Raw genomic sequence first — 12,860 nt, forward strand, 5'->3', positions numbered from 1 at the left:
ACCCTGAAATTAAGAAAAGTAACACATGTCATACTTAAGTTTCATATCTATATTTATTATTATTATTATTATTATTATTATTATTATTATTATTATTATTATTATTATATAATACAACGTGGGAAATTCAGATGCAAAATGGGATTTTTTTGCCTCTTGAGATGGTATTTTATAACGTTTCAGATTGGCATCACTGTACTTAAGTATTATTTAGAAAGCAGAAGTTAACGTTTCGTTCTGTGCAGTAATAAGTCTAGACTGTTATTTTACACTGCAACTTCAAAATGGGAGTGTGTAAAAAAAAAAAAAAAAAAAAAAAATGATGTGAAATAAGATAACGTATTTGAGACTTTTTAAATAGTATTTGAACTGCATATTGTGTATATAAATAGTCGGCACAAAAGAGTTGTTGTAGTGCTCATGTTTCATCACAGTTAAGGTGGATCGCTAGGTGTTCTCGGTGCTATGCTAAACGCTGCTTGTATCGTGTAGCGTTGCCAGATAGTGTCGAGTGTTTACTTATGCCAGATGTTATCATGGAATTCTGCTTGGATACTTACTGGAGAAATTAATTTTCGACCCTTACCGGAATTCACAGCTAAGTTTCGCTTCTCAAACTGCAGCGCTACAATCTAGGAATTTCCTTATTATGACTACCAAAGTAAACGTACAAATTTGGCAACAACGCATTATGGCGTTCTGAGCAAATTTCTTTTCAAAATCTATTTCCTTAAATGTGAATTAATTTTTAAATAAAGTGTGAAACATAAGACGAGAAACAGTCAAACAATATATCTATTTCATAATAAGATTGTTACTTTAGCATCTTTACACATACAAATAAACATTTCATAAAAATGAGCATTTCTAGTAAGATCTAACGGCAAGCGCCATCTTGTGTGCTCATTGTAAAACGAATCAAATATTTTCTTTTATTTGTTACTTTTTTCGATATCAGAAGACACAACCAAATGAATCAGTGTCCTGTATTGTAGCTGAAACATAACTCTGTCTTATAATACAATATTTATAATATGTAACGTTTCATTGGGCAGTAGTTAAGGGAACGAGCTAAAATATGTAATGACTTCCGGGTGGGGATTCACCTTAACGGTTACTTCAAGGCCCGAGATAACTCGGGATAAAAATAAAAATACTTTTCTTTAAGCTTTTTATTTTACATTGATAAATTTTGATGAAGAAAAGATTTAACACTGCAGTGGTCGTGTAGCCCACTGGAACGGCATTAGTCGTGTGTAGAACAATAGTCCTCCATTTAAAATTTAATATATTTTACTGTAATTTTTATATAGTTAACGTTTATTGTGTATGAATTCCATGTCAATGGATTATTTAACTACTTTTAAATGAAATATTAATAGGATCTATTAAGATAATTTTAAAAAAAATAATAAATTGTAGTAACAACAGACTTTACTGAAATGGTGAAAAAACAAACCGTCTGGAAGACTATTGTCCTTCACGCGACTATTCCATTGTTAAATATATATTACCATACACCAGAACAATTAAAACAAGAAACAAAAAGGGGGTTAAAAGATTTTTTTTTTTTTTTTTTTATGAATATCGATACTACTAAATTTAGACCTCCTGAATAGAAGTATAGCCGGTTAGATAAAGGATGTTCGATTTCCAATGCCATTATTTTTGACTTCTCAGGGCGGTAGCTTTCCAATGACCCTTACTATATTAACAACGAAAAATTACTTCCTCATTGGCAATTTAACCTAGATCTAGTACATGAACCTTTCGATTACAGTGGAGTGTTAATGATGGGCATTTACTTGATAAAGGAGTAAAATTCGAAATTGTAGTTTGCAATAGTGTTTCGAAAGACGCAAACATGGAGCTCGGAGAGCAATGGTGTTCAGTGTAGAGTTTACGCGGGATTTCATAAAACTTTGCAGACTAGGGTTCAAGATAACATTTATACAAAATTTCAAGTTCCTATGCTCAACAGTTTCGGAAATTTGCTGAATGATGAAAAATATCTTCAAGTTCTCTTTCCACGCGTAAGAGTCAGACTTCACGAAACCCCGTTTCATCCGCAGCCAAGAGTTCAAGAAGAATATTTGTGTAAAGTTTAAAATTTCAAGATCAAATAGTTTAGAAGATTTCATGATGAGTGAGTTCATGGATTTACTTAGATATATTGGCATTGAATACAATTGAATTTGATCTATAAATATTAAAATTATAAATCATAGAATTTAATTTGTATAAATTAAGAGGCATTTAAATAGACTTAAATAAAATTAAAACATAAATTTAAAATCACATTCATTTTAAAGAGAAAAATACATTTCTATATAAATGCATTCAATAAACGAAATCATTGAAACTATGATGATAATATATATGTGATGATTATAAAGCTTTTTTTAAAAAAATCTTTACCGACTTTACACACGTAACCCACTTGTTCAAAATGTTACAAACAATAGAGACAGTATAATGTACTATGAAAGTGTTCCGAAACTTTGCAGCAACCATAATCACCCTAAAGTATGTATAGTTGCATATAGGCAAGTTATTTTTGCGTGATTAAGCCAGTATTTGTTGAAGTGTATTATAGTCTAGCTTCAAAAATTACGATCAAATTGTAAGGAATTTTTTATGGAGTCACTTTCAAAAAAAAAAAAAAAAAAAAAAAATCAATATCGGCGCCCCTATATAAATGAGTTAAATTGAAACCTTTTTTTAATGGTTAAGAGCAAAGATGGCAAATGTAATGCAATACCCTTAATGTAATAAGTAAGAATGTTTTAAGCCATAAGCCATTACAATATGGCTTGAAACATACGCCGTCCGTATTTCTAGAAATCGAGTACAAATAGAAATTTTAGTATCAGTAGTTGAAAAGTTGATGTAGTATGATTGGTCTGTTCTTTACATATATTAATATTGGAGATGGTTTTGATGAATCATCATCAGTGCAATATGAACAAATTCCACGCATAATTAAATGTGAAGTTTTGTCTGATTTGCAGAATAATGTTAGGATTAAATACAAGGATTGATTTTTCCCCCCTTGGCGTTCATTCCTATCGCACTGATGATGATAAGGGGATTCATCGAAACCGTCTGCAATGTTAATTTATTTAAAGGACGCTTAAGGTGAGGCTATTACATTCAATATGTGTCCAATCAAATTTAATGTACTTAAGAAATATATTTCAGATTAAAAACTAGTATATCTTTAATTAGTGTAAAATAAATTTAAATTCTTTTATCTTCTTGTTTTGTATTTGCCCTTACTTTTTTTGATTTCATTAGTCTTATAATAATAATAATCTTAAACTTTATTTCAATGTAGCGAACAGCTTTGAGCAAAAATACACCATTTTGTATGGTATCGTAATATAAATATATACAGTATCATAGAGAAAGAGAACTAATATCGTATATTATAGAAAATGAAAGTTAACAAAACAGAATAAGTTGTTTATCGAGTTGTCACAAGATTGTTTAGATTTAATATGGCTAAAAAATAAACAGGCAAATAAGGAATAAACTAAAAGAAGCCATTTTAAAATTACATTTTTAGGAGATTATTGCTAATAATCCTGTTAGTGAGTAAATCTTCTTAAAATTTTAGATTTCCAGTAAAAAGAGATAGTATGTCAGGAACAGGGGAGCCCGAAGAAAATTTTCTAGAGGGGGGGGGGCATCTCCATGGTTGCTATATTACGCCTGGTATTTCTGATATTTAATATATATGGTTTACTATATTACGTATACATTTTCGTGAGCCAGGGAGGGGCCCGGGCCCCACCGTGCCCTCTCCTTCCTGCGCCCATGGTCAAGAATAAGGCTATTTTAGAAAGGGTGTCCAGAGGGTGCAGGTTGAGCCAACAAGATTATTTGTTTGAATATCACATCCGTCAACGAACTCGAGTCCTAATTTCTAATTCTTGGATTGAATTCCGAAGTTGGTCGTCTGTTTCTAGCAAACTTTTGAAAATTTACCTGGAAGAAATGGATAATTTGCTCGTTTGTGAGCTTGATATTATGTAAGGAGACTGGAAGTTGTGTTTATTTTTTTTATAAGCGGTTATAAACATGGAACTATTTGGCAAGCAGAGGGAACTACTTCGCACAAGGTCATCGCATAGTTAGATTGTGGGAAATTAATGAACATTTGTATCTGAACACGGTTGTAGGTATACAGCGACGCACTAGTTGGTATCCTTTCGCAAACGAGAAATTACACTCTACTAGTTTTAACAAAATGGGTCCAAACTACCCTAAGCTAACTCGACCCTACCCTACTCTACTTATCCCTATCTTACTCTACTCTACCCTACCCTATACTATTATACCCTTTTAAGCCGGGCCCCAAAAATTGATGATTTTGAAATTTTCATTGCTGTTATTGCGTATTTTGACGAAAACCAGGCGGACGATCAACTTCGGAATAAATGCCTAATTCTCTATATCCTGGCTAAAATTGATGATCACTGATGTAGTTCTTGAAGTTTTCTGTCTCCCGGACGGACACAGGGACAGACAGGCTAAACATATAAAGACATTTGGTTGGTACTAATTGAACTACTTAAAAAAATAGGTTTCACCAACTTACTCTGTCAGTCGACTGGCAAAATCTCCTGTTTGGTGTGTATCATACCAGCTAATATCCTGGCGTAACACAGATTTAAAAAATAACTCTCTAATACGGAGGACCTGTAATAAAGAGAAGCATATTGAACAAACAAGAGATCAACTATAAACATAAGTTAAAGACAATAATGAAGCAGAAAAACAATGTCAAGCTACATGGTAATTCTTAAAATAACATACGCTTGATATTTTAATGACTTACGTGCACTAGTTTCTCCTTCTTCCAGTAAACGATTTTCTTAACTTATGATTGGATCGGAAGTAATTTCTTAACTTGAATTATCTTTTTTATACGAACTTACCACTACCTGGAGAATTGTTTGCTATAATTCTAATAAAGGGATACCTCAATTTGGGAGGTTTCGACTATCGTGATCCTCGATTTATCACAGTTACCAATCCAATTATTGCGCCTCCCGAATTCGAATAATCCCGGCTTGCAGATGTACACTCATGTCCAAAATTATTGTCGCATGTCTATAAATATGTTGTTGTAGAAATATAATTTGATAACGAATTCCCCGGTATTTCTTATAATGTTAGTATGTGTATAATCGGCAAAGAAATGTATGTGGCAAATTTCATGTCAAAAGAGCAGTAAATAAGAACAATAAAACGAAAACAAAACTTTCTTGTCCATTTACCAACATTTTGTTTTACTCATTCTAATTTTCGTATTTATAATTCTTTCCCTATGAAATTTATCACAAATATACATTTCCCGATTATACACATAGTATCAATATTAAAAGTACCCTTCAAAATCATTATCAAATTATATTCTTACAAGAAGAGTTATAGATATGCGACAATCATTTTGGACATGAGTGTACATGTTTCTCACTTATTTGGCGAGCACAAACTCCTTGACTTTTTCAGGTTTTCCGGGTCACGATTTACAAATCTCCAGGTTTATATATAATATAAAAAAGCAAAAATATTCTTCTCGACCACAGGGTTCCTTGCCTACTACATGTGTAGTGTTTGTGTGTGTATGTAGGTAGTTTTGCAGAGCAAACTTATCTATTTTACAAAATTTACCCTAACAAATAGCCGGGTAAACCAAAAAGAGAAATACATACTGAGAAGTAACAACCTGTACTTAAAATTCCAGATTTTTTTTCATTTTTTTTTTTTCTGTTTTACATTAAATTCCTGACTTTTCCAGGTTTTCCAGGTCGGTGGAATTCTGGTTGTCGCCCAGTACATACTCTGTGATCAAAATTAGCGCTACTTGTTATCTGACCAGCACAGGGTGCGAAATCCCGGGGGGGACGGGGGGAATTTCCCCCCCACCAAAAATTTTATGCTTGAAATTTCCCCCCACCAAAATCTGCAGGGGGGGACATCTTATTAATAGACTAGAAGGCCAGATGAAAAGGAAATGCCATAAATAAATATAAATGAAAAATCTTCATGGTTACAGCTTCTAGGGGCTTTAACACAAAAGAGAAACAAATGTTTGCCGTCGTTCTCTTGTTTTAGTCGAAGAGTGCAGAATGTAAAATAAAATTCTACAAGAATTGCTTTAACTCGTTCGGATGTTAAGTGAGGTCCTTTTCATAAACGAGCAAAAAGCGGTGTATCCGGGAAATCGGGCTTAATTACTATTAAAAAAAAAAAAAAACGAATCCGAAGATTGCGGAACAATTCGCCAGATATGACGATAATCGGACTGTGAGTGAAAATCATGGAACAAGTGACAACAAGGTGCGTAAAATAGACTTCGAATCATCGAACATTGTGGAGGTAGATACATCCCTTCCTCTGGAACAACTACGAAGTCTATCTCATTTTAGTTATTATACAGCACCTATATTAACATCAAATTCAATAAGTGATACGTCTGAAATTGTATGGACAAATTTTTCATGATCTTGGAGAAAGGACCGCTAGTGATTGATATTCATGAATCATGAAGACAATGGGGAAGGAGTTGTGTTGTGTAGCGTTTGTGTGTAGCATTCCCATGGGTTTCGTTTCCATCACATGTTCAACTCTCGTTACACACGGAAAGAAAGTGAAGAGAAGTTTAATCTTAAAAATTTTTTCTAAGGTAAAATACGTTATTGCAAACTATATTTTAGGTCTATAAATACAGTAACACAATACTCGTATTATTGTGGCCTCTCTCTGTTGGTCTAGTGGCTAGCACGCGTGCACCATCTTTGGTATACGGAATTGCGAGTTTGATTCCAGGTGGGAGCGTCTTACAAAAATTTGAAAGGTAGCCAGCGCCGCAAATCAGATTTTTTGGGTGAGGGAAAGCATTAATATTTGTGCCCCCTAGAAAAAGTTGTTTTGGGCCCTCCCGCAAAATTCGAAAATAGGCCCAATCTTTCTCTTACTCTTTCTGGCCCCCCGGCGCCTGTAGGCCCTCCCGCACACCCCTGGGCCCGTTCCATGCATGACAAATTAATTAAGGGGAAAATATTGGCAAATCACAAAGCCATCGAATAAATATTATTTCTAGGGCCCCTAATAGTAGACATTCTTTTACTGAAATAGGCCCACGCAGTGGCGTATTTAGGGGGGGGGCTTCCGGGCTTAAGCCCCCCCCCCGAAATCTTACTTACTATAGTAAAGTATATGAAATATCTTGCAGAATTTTCACATTTTCAGGCAAAGCCCCTCCCGAAAGTTAGCAAAGCCCTCCCCGAAACAAAATCGTAAATACGCCACTGGGCCCACGACTCATTTTTGTTTTATTTAACTTTTGTGTGCTGTTTTGTTTATGTAATGTAGTGAACCTGTTTGATGCTTCATTTATAATTTAATATTCCTATCGTATATGGAGTAAGAAAATTTTGTCTTAAAGTGGGCCCCCTCGAACGGTGGGGAGCTTCCCTGGGGGTTGCCCCCCTGCTCATCACAAGTTATGGCCCTGACGATAGTGGATTCCACCTTAAACTGTAAGCCCACATCTCATGGTCTCGCTGCTGAAAAGGGACGCTAAACTAAAATCACCAAATCAATCGTATTATTGTGCTTGTGCTTTCATTTTTTAAAATTTGGCGTCCTACGAATATCCGCCAAGGCTAAGGAAGACGGTCATGAAGAGATAGATGATAATGGTGGATTAAGAAAGTAGAAGGAAACGGGAGGACCCTGAGTAAACCCACACACACAGTGTTTGTATACCAGAATCAAAATTTGCCGCGAGCTAGGATCCAGCCAGGGATCCCATGCACATAAGATGAGCGCTCTGCCACTGAGGCAACGCGGCTTTTCGTTGTACTTTCAAGTATTTGTATTGAAATCATATTTGTTATTTATAATGGTAGTATATTCTTGCTAATAATACAATATAGATACATAGTACTATTCAGACTAGGTGACCGGATATCTGAGCGACCAAATTGTAACACTAAATATTTAGGGAAGAATTTCATAAAAAATAATGAAAACTATACTCTGACTCTAAAGTTCGTGGGGATCTATGGCTGGCCAGATGGAGCGCTGCAGCTTCGTAGGTCTAATGCTTGGTTAGCACATCGGGTCTCAGGTGCTATTATTCTGACTTCTAGATCTTTAACCGCTATTTTCGTGAATGAGGACCTCAATGTGATGGTAAAGACAAGGACACTGTGCTCCCACGGGACTCTAATCGTGAACCATACGCACCGAAGTGTATATTAAACGCAGCAGATAAGTATACAAATTTAGGTTAAATGAATAAATAACATTATTAAAGAATTTTAAATAACAATAACGACTAGTGTGAACATTTATTATTATTATTATTATTATTATTATTATTATTATTATTATTATTATTATTATTAATAATAATAATCCATGAATATTTCAACTTTCTGGAGCCCCCCACTCCATGTGTAAAGCACAGTACGGCATTAGTGTGAATCGCTGAACTTCTTCCCCCCCACCATTTTCAAACGATTTCGCACCCTGGACCAGCATCACCACTGCATACTATGTGACATAATTACTACTACATACCATGTGACCAGAATTACCGCTACAAATTATGTGACTAGAATTACCACTACATACTGTGTGACAAAATCACTACTACATGCTAAATGATCAGAAGCATCATTACATATTATGTGACCAGAATTACATGTTCCGAGTTTTCACTCTCAAGCTAGCATGCGCTGTTGTATCACTTCGTTCGTATTCCTGTAATTGCTTGCCTTTCCTGAAGTACATGTGGATACTTATTAAGATTACCAAGCAGGACTTATAAGCACTGGCGTGTAAGCTTGTAAATATAGGGTAGAACATGCTACATTTTAGACGAGCAAGTAATTTTTTAACTGCACACTATTGTTCGTCCGGAATTGTTACGAGATGGCTCACAGAGATAGAAGACGAAGAAATTCGGGTTGAGGGGCCGTTCACATATTAAGTTTTTTCTAACCACTTTTTACCCCGTCCCTCCCACTTGTCACATTTCGTAACGCAAAGCCGAACTTCTTCTTATCCCCTTTGTCACGTACGCTTTTTGAATTTTTTTTTTTTTTTTTTTTTGTTTGTTCATCAATTTTGCTTACTTTGGGGATTATTACAATAAAAAAAGTATTTCTAATGGCAGAACTTACTATTACAAAATGTTTGTATTCCGAATAAATTTATAATGGTTTTATCGCCAACAAATCGAAGTATTACAAAACGGTAGTATCATAATAAATATTTTAACCCCATAAGGTTGTTTAATTAACCAGTCTTAATTCTTCGGAATTGCATACTGTCGTTTTCCCAAGAAGATTGTATTCATTCTTTTAAGTCACCGATGATCTGCAAGGAGGAAGTGCTCCCGGAAGATGCAGCTGAAACAGGATTTAAAGAATTGACGTCGATCTCCTATTCCTGGATCCAGGATGCTTCCTGTATTTGAAGTTCACCAGTGTGGACGATGGAAAAAAGAAATCTCTTTCCTGTTGACCACATATTTGACGTGGCTGCACACGGGTTGAAGAGCAGTGGCGTCTAGTTTGTGAACAAGTTTATGAGCATTTTTTGAACTTTAGACTTCAGTTTATCCCTTTTCAAATTCTCCTTGTCTTAAACCAATGTCAGAATTCGATTAAACTCGATTTCTTCAGGAAAATGCAAAGAGCAAAACATTCAGCACGTGATGAATATCCGACAAATTTGGTTTTTAATATCTTATTTTGCCCTGCAAATTGTGGATCGTTCCGCCGCGGAAATTATTATTTCAAGAAATAAAGTTTCTTGTATTTCACATGGGAAACACATTAGAAAGAAGAATAGAGTGGGTAGTGTTCAAATCAAAAGTTTTGAATCATACTATCAGAAATAGCGATATGAGTGGGGACGCGATAGTAATTTTAATCGGTGGTTACGATCGCTAACAACTAACTCCAGAAAAACTTTGTGTGCCGTAAATGCAATGCAGCGATACACACGAAACGGAGTTTTATTGTACCGCTACACGCAGTGTTCGTCATTAGTCATGCTGGTGTTTAGTAGCGTCTTCGAATCTCTTATGCGTGATTTATTTTATATAGGCTATATGTTCACGATTTCCCAAAATAATAGACATATTTATTTATTTATAAAAATGAAAAAAAAAACTGAATAAAATTATTTGTTTAAAAGATTGCATATAAACCTTAAAATAAAAATAAAAATTACGGCAAAAAATGCGTCACGTAACAAAGTCGTAAACCCCTTTCTTCCTCTTGATCACAGTTTGTAACGAAGGTCGAACCCCTCCCCCGCCTTGCCGTGTTACGTAATATGTGGACGATCGCTGAGCCGGCATTGGCTTTTGCCACAACTTTAGGAACATTCAGCTAATTTTCCAGGAGAACAGGACTTCTTCCACCTGGCATACACATGTGTGCACTTTCGTCGCTGGATTAGGTGTAACTGGATTCCGAGACACTGTCCTACACTTCTGGTCTCCAAGTTCTTCAATCATTACCCCTTGTGAATTTTTCTTGTGAGAAGAAGATACGTCAAGGTGTTTGTGGGTGTTTGTTTGCCACCGTTACCTACGAATCTCGCCGAAGTGCAAGACAGGACTTTAGCAGCAATAAATTTCACCGATCGCAATACCTTGGTCAAAGTGTGAGACAATTTGACACTTGTCTGGATGTTATGCTTGCTACTGATGACGGATACATAGAAAACTTACAGTCATAGTGCTGAAACTTTGCTACTTGAGTGTTCTGCATTTACAATGTGAGTATTCCATTTTTCACGAACAAGTAATCGAATAACTAACTCTTTCATCGTATAATTAGTGCTTTGAACAGATAATGTTGTCCATATATATAAATATAAATGAAAATAACTGTTTGTGACTTAATAACTTTTGAACAACCCGACAGATCTCGATCAAATTTTCAACATAGATGAGGTTCGGGCCTGGGATGTTTTCTATCATTTCACTTTGACGTTGCAACTTCTGAGAGGCGGAGGGGAATATATATATATATATATATATATATATATATATATATATATATATATATATATATATATATATATGTAAATAACCGATATGAATGTTGAATCCATAGCTTTTGGGGTTATTGAGATGGACAGTGACACTTCCGATTCCGTTTAAATCCAAATTCAGCCCCTCAGCTAGGGGGAGGGGAAGATATAGGTATAAAAATGATCGAAAATAACCGATATCAGAGAGCACTTCAATAATAGTAAGAAGTGACTGACTAACGGAAAATATTACTATTTTTTCTTATTCTAACCCAGCAAAGCGGGTCGTTGACGCTAGTTTATTCTAAGTTATGAATCTCCCATGTTAAAAAGAGAAAATGTGATCTATTGTTTTTCTGTAAAGAAGCCCCAGAATATAGAGAATTCTATAATATCTCAAAATACCTACATATTTGTATTGTGAGCAAATATCCTAGCAGCATTTAGCTCCTATTTAGGCTGTGGTCAGCACGATTGACCATAGCACGTTGAAAATTACGTTGGCTCAACATAGTTTAGAGTATGTTGGCCAACCAACACATTGCCATTAATTATCCAAAACTTTTGACTTCATACTCTCAATTGCAATTTGACATCTCTCGCAGGGACTCTATGTTGGCAAATGCTCGGTAAAACAGCCAACGACTAGGGTTAACGTTGGTAGTTGGCTAGCGTATTGTTTTCCGCTACTTAGGCCTACTGTCTGCGCTGCTAGGCTAGTACTCTTGGTTATGGAGTAAAGATAACTTAGCCAACTTTCAAACTTTAGCCTGATGCTATAGACTCGCTAATTGACCTTTGCTGAGCATTTGCAAAACCGAATCAATTGCCAAGTTACTACGAAAGAAGTTACGGTAAATTGGAAGTGAACAGTCAAAAAGTGGAACAAATGATGCCAAATAATGGGTTGGTTACCTGGTAATATAACGGCAAATCGTGGGTTGGTCAACTATACCCTAAACTACGTTGAGGTAATATAACGTCAAATAGTGGGTTGGCCACATACTTTAAACTACGTTGGACTAATTTAACGTCAAACAGTGGGTTGGTCAGCTATACTTTAAATTATGTTGAGCTAATGTAACGGCAAATAATGGGTTGGTCAGCTATACTTTAAACTATGTTGGGGTAATATAACGGCTTGACTTACATCTACTTTAAACTATGTTGGAGTAAATAACGACAAATAGTGGGTTGGTCACCTACGTTTTGAATTACGTTGGGGCAACGTACATTTCATCTTGTGTCCGAGATTACAAATTCCCAACGAAGCCAACATATGGCGTACCAATTTTGTTGTTAGGGTACATGTATATACAAATGGAAATACGTATACACACAAATATAGATAATTTCGGGAAAACAAGAGGGGAATGTTTTTTTAACATAGTAAAGGTAATAAGAATATATTACCTGCCTTTCAGCGGCAAAGTTGAAAGCAGATACGAAAATATAATCCATAACTAGTATTAGAAGCCCCAGACAAGAACAAATAGTACCAAATCTAGACATTTCACTTAAAAATTCATCATTTGTCATTGGTGGAGGTGCACTGAAAAAAAAAAGTCAAATATCCAATTAATGTCACAAATAAGTATTCCACAAACAAATTTTCCATTAATTTACAACTATGTATACACATGTCCAAAATTATTGTCGCATATCTATAATTGTTTTGTTGTGAAAATATAATTTGATAGTGACTAACCAGGATATTTCTAATACTGTTACTATGTGTATAATCGGTATTTGTGGTAAATTTCATAGGAAAAGAATTATGAATACGA

General features: G+C 35.1%; 1 protein-coding gene across 3 annotated transcripts in view; it reads right to left on the minus strand.

The window, feature by feature from the left end:
• The window catches only part of LOC145675697 (ATP-dependent translocase ABCB1-like), a 209,857-nt gene that overhangs the window by 83,207 nt on the left and 113,790 nt on the right, over window positions 1–12,860 (minus strand). For all 3 annotated transcript variants that reach the window (XM_081746306.1, XM_081746305.1, XM_081746304.1), the window contains exons 4-5: window positions 12,487–12,625; window positions 4,604–4,704 (exon numbers count right to left, since the gene is read on the minus strand). In XM_081746306.1, coding sequence (XP_081602432.1) covers window positions 4,604–4,704; window positions 12,487–12,625 — 240 coding nt within the window. The remainder of the gene's footprint in view (window positions 1–4,603; window positions 4,705–12,486; window positions 12,626–12,860) is intronic.

This window comes from Thermobia domestica, chromosome 18 (assembly GCF_964235325.1).
Source record: "Thermobia domestica chromosome 18, izTheDome1.hap1.1, whole genome shotgun sequence".
NCBI lineage: Eukaryota > Metazoa > Arthropoda > Insecta > Zygentoma > Lepismatidae > Thermobia > Thermobia domestica.